At 43.9% G+C, this 12,677-nt stretch overlaps 1 protein-coding gene across 1 annotated transcript; it reads left to right on the plus strand.

Annotated features, from left to right (window-relative positions):
* Nucleotides 1-243: 243 nt before the first annotated feature.
* GPR65 (G protein-coupled receptor 65) lies at nucleotides 244-3,607 on the plus strand. The gene has a single exon (XM_086937610.1). The coding sequence runs from the start codon at nucleotides 434-436 to the stop codon at nucleotides 1,433-1,435; it is 1,002 nt and encodes a 333-aa protein (XP_086793736.1). The 5' UTR covers nucleotides 244-433; the 3' UTR covers nucleotides 1,436-3,607.
* Nucleotides 3,608-12,677: the final 9,070 nt, after the last annotated feature.

Here is a 12,677-nt window from a genome sequence, read left to right on the forward strand (position 1 = left end):
TTCTCTTTTCGCAATTCAAAGTTTTCAGGAAAAGTGATTCGTTCAAAAGGGAATTACCTCAAGACTTTTTGTGCGTGTAATTAAATCATGGGCATGCCTTACTATTAAAGGTGCTGGTTATGTATCTGTCCATGCTTTGTCCAAACTTTCTTGTATTAAATAGTTTTGGAGATAAAATTGTTCACTCTGATTAAAATGTTTCTTCCTATGCAGGATTCCTGAATAAGATATCCTGATGTCCCTGGGCGGAGCATCTACTGATCTTTTGATGACCTCTGTCTTGGAGCATGGTCTCATGATGTTTGACCACAGATGATTTCCACATGGATGACTGTCATGTGAAGAGTAACAGAAGTCACCCCTGTGTCTCACATTGCTAACACTGCACTCCTCTGCTCGATACGAATGAAGGACCTCCACGCTCACCTAGACGATGACAAGCAATGACACTGCCTGCAATGTTGAGCATGACCTTGATCAGTATCTATTTCCAGCTGTCTATGTCACTGTGACTGTGATCAGCATTCCTGCCAACTGTGCCTCTCTCATTCTCTCATGTGTGCAGATAAAAAGGAAAAATGAACTAGGAGTATATCTTTTTAACTTATCCATGGCTGATCTTCTGTACACTCTTGTACTGCCATTATGGGTGGATTATGGCTTAAATCACGACAACTGGAGGTTAGGAGACCATCTTTGCAAGCTGAGTGTCTTCCTTATGTACGTCAATTTTTATGCCAGTACTGGTTTCCTTACCTGCATCTCATTGGATAGGTACATTGGTGTTGTCCATCCTTTGAGGTTTCATCAGCTACGTACGAGAAAAGCTGCTATGTACATCTGTGCTGTTGTGTGGTTTGTTGAAATCATATCAAATGTGTTCATTCTCTTTTGCCAACAAATCTTGAATAATAACCAAAATGATACCCTTTGCTATGATACTTTCCCAATAAAGAAATGGAAAGCATCATTCAACATCTTCCGGATATGTGTTGCATATTTACTACCTCTGGTGATCATGGCGTATTGCTATAAACGGATAGATATTGCCGTGAAGCATAATCAAGCCACTGCTGATGAAGCGAAGAAGAAAATCAGGAAATTGTTGGTAGCAATTCTGTCAACCTTCTTTCTGTGCTTCACACCTTACCATGTCGTTCTACTAATGCGCAGCATTGGGGAGCCAGGCTCTTGTGAGTTTGCCAGCTGGATATTTAAACCTTACAAAATAACTTTGGCCATAGCAAGCCTCAACTGCCTCGCGGACCCCATTTTGTACTGTTTTGTGAGCAAGACCAGCAGGACAGAGATCAGGGCTGCGTTGAAATGCTGTGTTCAGGAAAAAAAGTCTCCAGTGAAGCAAGAGTTTCAGATGACTTCCTTTTCAAACAAGAATACAAACGAGGCTGTATCAATAACTAGAGATGGCGCCTGAACAATAGATGGGATTGCAGGTAGTCAATCCATGTGTGCGATCAATATCTCACTCAAGAAAATAAATTCAGTCCACACCTCTGTAAACACAGAAACAAATGTAATATATTATTATTCCTCAGATGTTGATCCTCCAAGGCTCATCTAAGTCACCCCCAACATGCAACGCGGATATGAACACCAAAGTAGAGAGCCCAAATATGGGGTCCTATCAACAGGGCATCAGATTCTGACTGTGTCATGTCTTTCTCTCACTAAGATTCGGGAAGCAGTGACTGCTCTGGAAAAAGGAAGACTAAAAACCCCAACCACTGAGCCCAGTTAATGTGTATTATTTGCTGATCCCTACACATTTATAATGAACTTGCTCTTGAGCTTGCCCATCATTTGATTTTATTCACGAGTGCACTAATTCATAAGTCATATTTTTAAACCAAATCTGTAACCAAAAGGGGCATTGGATGCAAATCATGTTAGTTAGGTTAAGCTTTTTGAAAGTTGTACTAATATAGCCTTAGAGCCCGCCGAAGCAGACTCTACTGACCATTAAAGGCCCGTTCCAGCGTTAAAGCCCCAAACCGAAGGCGAGGGACTTTAACAAAGGAGAGAGCCTTTATTGGCCGGTAGAGCCCATCACAGAGAGCTCTAATTGAATTAGAACATTCTGCCCCTTGAGGGCAGCATGTTCTAATTTGTACAACAAAGGCCTCATGGAGTCCGAGGGGATTGAACTCCGTTTGTGCTCCGTGAGGCCTTTATTCACAGCAACAGCTGTGAACTAACATTGGAATGTTGGAGCTCCGGACTTCTACCGGCTATTAGAACATTGGAATGTTGGGAGCTCCATTGAAAACAATGGAGTTCTCCGGGCTTATAATGGCTGGTATAAGCGTGGAGCTCCAACATTTTAATGTTTCTTTGTTCACAGCTCTGGCTGTGAACAAAGGCTTCAGGGAGCCTGAGGGGATTCCAATCCCCTCACGCTTCCAAAAGGCATTGTTTTTTTTGTTAGAACATTCTGTCCTATAGTGACAGAATGTTCTAATAGCCTTATAGCCCTTCGTAGATAGGCTATACTGCTATTAAAGTCCCTCTACTTTGTTAAAGGCCCTCGCCTTCGGCTCGGGGCCTTTAACGCTGGAGAGGGCCTTTAATAGCCGGTATAGCCCTCTACGGCGGGCTATAAGGCTATATTAGAAGCCGGGAGCACTCCATTGTTTTCAGTGGAGCTCCCAACATTCCAATGTTCTAATTTCATACATTTTACATCAATCAGTTGAAACATTGGTGACAAATGAGTAGCAGAATACCTGAAGTAATACTGATTATTAGGGTAGATTACTTTTGAACAGTGCACACTCGAATACAAATATACTGACCCAGAAAGCGACAACCAATGAGAACCACCCACTATGCCCATTTACATGTCTTCTAATGCTGCACAAGCCTCTACATTGTCACAGATAGCCACAATTGTATGCCAGAATGCCATGTACAGAAATATCGGCCTGATATAATCGCAACTCTACATCTATGTACCGATGCAGATATAAATTATATGGTATACATGTTTATGTCATTAAGGGAAATGTATGAGGTAAGATTAGTAAACCTACACTTACCTATTTATACTTACCTTCGCAATATTGTAGTAGTCAATAGCACAGCTAAGACATTTTTGTGGGAAGATAATTTCTAAACAATATTCTGCTCAAATACCATAACCACCTGGTATTTGTTAGTCATTTGTCTTCACTTATTTACTGTGTTTTTCGACTGCACTGCTTCTACTAGTTGACTATACCATACGTTCACTATCCTCCTGTACAATATTCATTATGTTTAAGAAATGGAAAACCTCTTTGAGTTACCGCTTTTCTCCAACGTAAATTTTAATGTATAAATTCTCAAGTTTTTCATTAATTAATGTTACTTTTTCGAACATTTTTTTATCATAAACTAGTGCGCACATTTGAATGATTATAAACAAGGAATTATCATTAATGGTTCCCACAAAAACAAGGGCTTCACACAATAGATTATAGACGCAGTTAGCATAGTCAAATTGATGGCTGTACCAAAATGTGTTATTATTATGTATTTTTGTAAAAATATTTTGGAAACATATATTTTTTTATTTTCTCAAAAAATATAATTGGTAATGTATACATTTTCTGAAGGCATATTTTTTTACATAGTATCAGGAAAAAAACCTTTGCTCCATCCACCTCTCTATGCAAAGTAAATGGAAAGTAAACTTCAGATAACTGCTGTATGTAGGCACAATTGCCAATAATCTGTATGGCGTCATATGAGCACTTAAAGTAAGAGAACTATTTTTTGTATTATACCTTTTATCTGCCTTTATGTAATATAAAGTTGTACATGTCAGAAGAATGCTCGAACTTATAGTCTAAATATGCACAGATGAATAGAAGACAAGCAATTTAAAATCCTTTCCATCAGAAGCCTCCCATTTACCCACCCACTCCTTTCTTCACCCTCCTCTTTCCTGTTAAAGCATACACACATTAATGTATAAAATCATTATGAGTACCCCAAACCACCGGACTGCGTTCTCATATCCTACATCTACATCTACCACTTCCCTTTCCAAGGCAAATTTGTTTGCCCATTACTGTTGTCCAGTGGGCCTGCCTTCTAGTTCACTCTGTTTGACCCGCTACGGAGTACCCACTTGGCCACCACCAGCTATATAGGCCATCTTGCAACACTGCTCTCCAGTGAACTCAATAATCTTATGCAGAGAGTCACCCCAATACTGTTCTCTAGAGGGGCCCATAAACATAATACCTGCATCATTCACACTTCTGCCTTGAAGATGCCGCCCTCACGCTCACGAGGCCGTTTCATGGGTCTATAATATCTTAATAGAAAACAGTGTTATTAAAAGGTCTCCAGATGAGTAGCCGTGTTCTTCAGTAACTCCTTACCTTCATCCACTTCAGAGTTTGCCAGCTGCATATTGCAAGCCTATGCTCAGCTGATGCTGTCCTTCTCCAACCTGCTCCTCTTCTTTGCTCTAGACATCCTTCAAACATCCATCCTTCTCAGATGGTCCAAAGTGGCATTGCTGACCTTGCAATGAGCTACAACAATGTCTGCATCTTGGGTGACCTGAACATTAAGTTTGACAAATCAGACTGGCCTCAAATCAGATTGAAATTGAAAGTCCAGACCTTCTTTTTGCTGGTTTCTGTTCTTCGCACAAAGCTAGGCATGGTCGCAAACAATCTTTGATCCACCATAATGTCATCAAGATCATAGCAAAGCAGCCTTTCACCTCAAGTCACCACCACATCACCAATTTCCCCTCCACTCCTACACCACCAAAAGAAATCAATAGGACGCTGGGAAAAAAATTGTTCTCACTCTTCTTCTGTCACAATCACAACTGGTAGATACATTGCCAATCATCTAAACAACATAAGTCCCACAGTTTACTTCTAGCTCGTCAAACGCTTCGACAAGGCGATCTTCTTCAAGACTTCCTCATGCCTACAGCACTGATGGAAGACTGGCAGGTTCTATTTAAAAGTAAAGATTTTTAAAGCAGAAAACAGAGTTCTCAGAAGACACTTAAAAAAAATAAAACCACATACAAAGACATGCCCTGACTGCAATGACGCTCAAGAATATGTAAAGTTTCCATGAAGAAGGCAAAGCGTCTCTATTTCCCCAATGAATCCCCAAACAGGCCACCAGTATACTGTAGCGTACCAAGGATGCCAAGGATGCCATGTGCGCAGGTGCATCAAGGGAAAATGACCCCTTTGACGGCTGCTGGTGTAGTAGAATACAGCAATTTTCATGGTGCAATGGGCCACTCTGGACCCTGGTGCCACTGCACCTGCTGCACCAACGTTAGCTATGCCCCTGCGTTCTGCCCTACCACAAGTGCCCCAGTGTACTTACAGAATTACAGTGTGCAGGAACACCAGGGCCAATTTGACTAGACAGAAATACCTTGTTGTAAAATTGAGAGTAGATCTGGGCAGGGGCTGTGGGCACAAGCACTGTTTTCTCAGAGAATGAAAGAGCATGGAAGACTCCACCTGCCAGCCACCACCCTTCCCTTCCCCAGACACTATCCCCGCTCCCAACACACAGCAATGCCCCCAGAAAAGGGCTCATTCCCTGGACAGCAATGTGAATTTGCAAGCTCTTTTTGACTCAGTAAAACTGTTTCCAGTAATTATTCCGCACTCACCAGAGAATAGCCTGTAATTGCATGGTGCTAGAGTGCCGTTGCAATCTTGTGAAAACAAATCCTGTGCGCACGTCCTGTGCACATATTTACAAGTTAATTGGTTCTTTAGTGTGCACTGCGAATGCTACCTGGACGCCACCGCCGTGCACATATCCGTGCCTTCAACCACTTTCTGTATGCCGTTGCAGGACACTACCGTCCTGAGGCCTCCGCTCCACGGCAGCCTTTACTACACGGAGGTGAATTTCACCTAATAATTGCCTTTGCCTCCACCCACCACGCAGCCTGGTCTTGACACCCACGGGACTGGCGCAAACGCAACCTGACGCCACCGCCGTGCACATATCCGTGCCTTCAACCACTTTCCGTACGCTGTTGCAGGACACTACCGTCCTGAGGCCTCCGCTCCACGGCAGCCTTTACTACACGGAGGTGAATTTCACCTAATAATTGCCTTTGCCTCCACCCACCACGCAGCCTGGTCTTGACACCCACGGGACTGGCGCAAACGCAACCTGACGCCACCGCCGTGCACATATCCGTGCCTTCAACCACTTTCCGTACGCTGTTGCAGGACACTACCGTCCTGAGGCCTCCGCTCCACGGCAGCCTTTACTACACGGAGGTGAATTTCACCTAATAATTGCCTTTGCCTCCACCCACCACGCAGCCTGGTCTTGACACCCACCGGACCGGCGTGCCTATTCGTTACCCCTGAATGTCAAAATCCCTGAAGAGCCACATCCTCCACACGGTGTGATGAAACACGTGTCGGTTAGTTGTACTTTCATATGTACTGATCATAACTGAACTATAAACACACTGCTAACGTCGCTGGATCTCGACCTCATTTATTGAACTTTATCTAACCATTGGGTTCTTACTAAAGAACCAATTAACTTGTAAACATGTGCACAGGATTTGTTTTCAGTTGTTCGGTAGGGGATTAGTTCCCTACCTATGCAGGGGATGTTTACTGTTTGGGTTTGTTCCCCTGACCTGTCTGCACCGTGTTATCTGAGCAAGTACACAGTCTACTTATTTTGCACTCGCTAGAGCGCCATTTCTTCCTGTCCCCAACTGAAACCCAATCTCTCTTCACGCCATTGCAATCTTGTACCTGGTAATTTCGGCACCCCTCCGCCATGCAACTTGTACTCAGGCCCTAAGTGAATTTGTCCTTGAATTAGTTTTAGGTTTCCTATAGTGCTAGACATAGCAGAGTTGGAAATACTGTCTATCAGACAAATGGAAAATTCACAATGTACAATGTGGCCACAGCAATGAATTAGTATGCTAGCTGTTGTAAATACACTCTACTGAAAAATGTGTCTTACACCTATCCACTGTGCTACAATAAAAAATGGAAAGGCAAGCAAAGTAAAAAAGAGCTTTGATGTATGCAAAAAAAGACCAAGAGGTTTGTAAAGGGCACTTTTATTTCAATTGTCCACAGACCATGCACTAAACCTCTGCATCATCCTGGACTCCTCGCTCACCATGAGCCACCAAATTAACGCTGACTCATCCTGTTTCCACACGCTATGCATGCTCTGAAAGATCTTCAAGTGGATCCCCACTGAGTCCAGAAAGACGGCCACCCATCACTCAATACTGAAGTCTTGTTGCTGGGGAACACTCCTTCTTTTTGGACTAACAGCTGGTGGCCTGACCAATTGGGCCTGCTGCCCAAGCCAGTACCTAAAGCCGAAAATCTAGGCATCCTGTTTGACACCAAGTTGTCCTTTGAAACTCAAATCAACGCTGCCAATTCTGCATGCTTTTTCGTCCTGAAAAGTATGAGGAAATAGTCCCGGTAATACCTATGGATTTAAGGAAGACAGTGGTTTCAGTGTTGATTTTCTCAAGACTCGACTATTGCAATGCCCTTCTCTCTAGTCCTCCACGCTGTAGCATTAACAAACTTCAAACAGCCCAGAATGCTGCAGCAAGATTATTGTTTGGCATCCCCAAGTTTGACTCAGTCTCCCCAGCTCTGATCAAACTCCAGTGGCTAAGAGGATACTATTTAAATCATTATGTATCACTTTTAAATGTCTTAACAATAAGGGGCCATTACAGCTGACAAAACGTCCTAAACCTTGCACTCTTGCCAGAGCCCTTAGATCGACCAAATTGAGAAGCCTAACTGTTCCCAGAATCAGTAAGGTGAGATGGGGTGGTAAGAGCTTCACAGCCACAACGGCAAGCCTTTGGATCTCCCTGCCTATCATGTTGTAAAAAGAGAATAGTCTCTTTAAATTCAGGAAGGTACTCAAAACCTGGCTGTGCACAGTTTAATTATCTTACTTCCTCTGTACTGAATACATTAAAGGCAGCGCCGAGACACCCAAGGGTATTTGTCGCGCTCAACAAATGTCTCATCATCATCAGCAGCAGCAGCAGAATCGACTATGGCAACGCAGTCTACGCCGGCATTACCCAGAAACTCCTTAAGAAACTGCAGAACATTCAGAACGCCTCCGCCAGACTTATCCTCAACATCCCCTGCTGGAGCCATATCACCAGACACATGAGAGACCTCCACTGGCTCCAATTCAGCAAAAGAATCACCTTTAAGCTCCTTACACTCCTTATGTGGTGTTATGTGTTCATTTGCCTGTTCAAAAGCGCCGGGACGCCCCTTTGCTGGGGCAGCTGCGCGCTATAAAAATGTCTATAACATAACATAACACACGCTTTCAAAGCCGTACATGACGCTGGACCTGCATACCTTAACCACTGCCTCGCATTCCACGCTCATACCAGAAACCTCCACTCCGTCCAACTGGCCCTGGCTACCATCCCACGTATCTGGCAGACCACTGTTGGAGAAAGATCCTTCTCCTACCTCGCAGCAAAGACCTGGAACACCCTCCCTCTCCACCTCAGGCAATCACCATCACTGCTCAATTCAATAAGGAGCTGTAGACCTGGCTCTTCTACTAAACTACATCCCCTTCGATGGACCAGCATTCCCCCCAACCCCTGCACCTTGAGACCCTTACGGGTAATTAGTCGAGCGCTAAAAGTTATCTGATTGATTGATTGAATATGTATGGACGATCCTGAGCCAGTGGTGCTTAGGTGGTTTGGATCGAGAGAATATTGAAAATATATGTGGGCATGTTAGAAATTAAAATAAAGTAAGCCAGAATGCCATAACATTGAATATCATAATCAGAACCATTCTTGATTTTACAAGACATGCAGATAAGATCCACTGTTATGTTTCTCTTGGAGATCGTGCAAGTTAACTTTACACACACTGGCTGGCTGCAAGTAATATTTAAAGTTCAATAGGACCACTGACCTGCTTGTTTTTAGGTCTCGCGTAGGCAGCGCACATGCGCTGTCTCCCCGAGACATCCAGTTATCCATATAGCGAGGGTAATCCCGCCTGCTGCTTGGCTGCTGCTTGCAATTGGCTTATTTACGACCTCCCTATTGGTTGCTGGTCCGATGCATCACTTCCATTTTTATCGGAAGCAGCACCGACCAACTACAGTTTCATTGCTATGCGGCTGTTGGTATGCAATGTTTAGGGACTCCTTGTTTATTAACATGGCGCCCACATTATTCATAGTAGCTCAAGGCCCATAATGTACACGGCCGGAGACTACTTTTATTTATTAACATGGCGTCCGCTTTATTCACAGCTGCGCAATACCTATAATGTGCACGGCCGCCGAAAACGTTTATTTATCAACATTGCGCCCGCTTTATTCACAGTCGCGCAATACATATAATGTGCACATGTGCCGAAAACTTGAGTTTATTAACTTAATGCCCGCTTCACTCGTAGCCGCATTTAAAAACTGCCACGCGCTATATCAAGTCCCATTAACATGATAAATGCGCTTGTCATGTTGGAATCTAAACACAGAACTTTGCTCATGTCAGCTGCTTTTGCACCACATGAACAGTGTCACACAGAGACGCCAGTGAGAGAAAGAATGCCCACTGGTTGCTGCCTGCTTGTGTGGGGCACAACACGCGATAAGGCCCTGTTTATCTTTAACTGGTCGCTGAATACTTTTATTTATTAACACGGCGCCCACTTTATTCACAGCCCTGCAATACCTACAATGTGCACGACCGCCGAAAACATTTATTTATTAACATGGTGCCCGCTTTATTAACAGCCATGCAATACCTATAATATTCACAGCCATGCAATACCTATAATGTGCACGGCCGCCAAATACTTTTATTTATTAACATAATGCCGGCTTCACTCGCAGCCGCACTTAAAAACTGGCATGCGCTATATCAAGTCCCATTAACTTGATAAATGCGCTTGTCAGGGTGGAATCTACATGTAGAACTTTGCTCATGTCAGCTGCTTTCAAACTACGTTAACAGTGTCACGCAGAGACGCCAGTGAGAGGAGGAATACCCCCTGGCTGCTGCCGGCTTGTATGGGGCACAACACGAGGTAAAGCCCAGTTTATTGTTTACTGCTGCAGTTACTTGGAATTCTAGTGAAATGCGTGTTCTGCTTTTACGTTGCAATGTAATATATTCACACTGCAATGCCTGTATTGTTAAACCATCCGTCTAACTCAGGCAAATATAGCACAGTGCCCCTAACAACTACTGTTACGGTAGACTACACAGAGCCTAGGCTATCAAATCATAAAGATTCACTAGGGCTTTGCTGTAGCTTTAATGCAATACATTTTGCTTATAGTTCAGCAATCTTGTCACCTAGGCACATTACCGGTGTATTTAGGAAATAAGTAAAAACACGTGCTGCATGTCCTTTCCTCTATTAACTCAGACGGTGCACGGAGATTAAGGTTCCTTTTTTATCTGCCATTGTGTTTCGTTCCCTTTAATTGTCTTTTTGCCTCTTTACACCTCTTTTGTTGACAATCTGCCATGTGCTAAATTCCCCATGTAATGTGGCTGTACTCAAACCTGCACATTGAGTGCTTTTATGGACGTACCTCTAGTTCGCGGTGATTGTTCATGCTACTAATCTCATCTGAAGGTAGCAGGGTAGAAGCTCAGGGTGAAGCAGACTACAGAGTTTTAGTCACACCCAAAATCTCTTCAGTACTTTCAACAACAAGTATTTGCAATGCAATAGGTCTCGCATTTGTGAGCGTTTGCTCTATTGCCATTTATTTATGTTTCTAATAACCTGCACATGATGCTTAAACACGTACTTTGTACTTATATTACTTGCTTATAAAAAGCAAGGCTGCCAGCAAATGTGACTTTTTTACTACCAAACGATTGACTACAACCATCATGGCTCTTGTCATTGAAGCTGAGACAAATGAGTGGATCAGCAAGAAGGAAGCAGAATTCTTGGTGACAACGGACCCGGTCACACCGTATTTTTACACCCTCCCCAAAATACACAAGGGCACCACCCCAGTCCCGGGGAGACCCATAGTATCCGGTATCGGTTCGGTGTTGGAGCCTCTGTCCCAGTTCTGTGACGCCTTTTTTCAACCTTTGGTGAAACTCATCCCTTCTTATTTACAAGACACCAGAGACGTCCTTCGTCTGATCGCTGACATGGATGGAAGAGAAGACATCGACCTTCTCCTGACCCTTGACGTGGAAGCGTTGTACACGAATATTCCACAACAAGCCACGCTAGAGGCGGTTGACTCACTGATGCGACAAGAAGAATGGGTGTCCCCTACCCCTGTAGCCTTCATTATGGAGTTGGCACACATTGCCCTCACTGAGAATTTTTTCAGATACGAATCCAGTCTATACCATCAGGTCCGTGGAACCTCGATGGGCTCGACCTTTGCGCCGAGCCTAGCTTGTATCTATATGGCCTCGTTCGAGAAGAACTGTATCTACCCTCCAGAACACAACCCGTTTCGAGAAAATCTCACCTGTTGGCGTCGATATATCGATGACATTTTGGTGTTCTGGAAGGGTGACCGACCAACTTGCGAGGCTTTCTGCGTCTGGATCAATCAACAAGACCCATTCTTAAAATTCACGGGTACTATTTCGTAAACGTCGATACCTTTCTTAGATCTAACCATCTGCTTGGATCCGACAACGATCAGTACCACCCTCTTTAAAAAGGACACTGACAGGAACAGTTTACTCCCTTTTAACAGCCACCACACTAGGGCCCTGAGGGATAATTTACCCTTCGGGCAATTCCTCCGCTTACGGAGAAACTGCAGCTCCATCAAAAACTTTAAGCAAGAAGCAAAGACTCTACAACACAAGCTCCAGGATAGGGGTTACCCTACACGACTGTTAAAGACTTCATTCAAAAGAGCCTTAAATAACAACAGAGAGTCCTTACTTGAAGTTCATCCCAAAGAGCAAGATGACACTATTACATGCGTGACCTCTTTCACCAAGCATTCAACGTTCATAAAAAAGACTGTGAACTCACACTGGGGCATTCTAAATTCCGCAGGGATGGAACTACCGCGCCCACGCTTTGCATTCAAAAGGACAGCGAACCTAAAAGACACTCTGATCCATACCCGCCCCAAGAAAATGAGCACTCAACCAGTCAAAACCCTCTGGGACCTCCCACCGGTCACTGGGCATTACCGCTGTGGCTCCTGCGTAGTGTGCCCCCAGACCATCCAGGGAAAAACCATCGAACTCCAAAGAGACTTCACATGGACAATTAATAGACACACCAATTGTAATAGTTCAAGGTGTATCTATGTTCTCATGTGCCCTTGCAAGATGCTCTACATTGGGATGATGATGCGCTCTGTGAAACAGCGCATTATGGAGCACAATAGCAATATCCGCTGCCTCAAGACACACACCAAACTCTATGAACACTGTAAAGAGCACAGCCACTCCACAGAGAGCATGCGGTGGACTGTCCTTGAATGTCAACCAGCAATAAGCCAACAAGCCCTCTTTAGACTAGAACAGAGATGGGTACATCGTTTACACACCGATGAACTGGGTCTTAATGATGCGGTGCCTTGGACGTCGTTAGCCAGATAGTACCTGATTCGGACTTTATTGTCCTGTTCCCAGTAATCTCCATTGCGTT

This window comes from Lissotriton vulgaris, chromosome 9 (genome assembly GCF_964263255.1).
Source record: "Lissotriton vulgaris chromosome 9, aLisVul1.2, whole genome shotgun sequence".
In the NCBI taxonomy this organism is placed as follows: domain Eukaryota; kingdom Metazoa; phylum Chordata; class Amphibia; order Caudata; family Salamandridae; genus Lissotriton; species Lissotriton vulgaris.

What these genes read in the sequence shown, in the direction of transcription:
- GPR65 (XM_086937610.1), top strand. Translation starts at nt 434, where the DNA reads ATGACAAGCAATGACACTGCCTGCAATGTTGAGCATGACCTTGATCAG.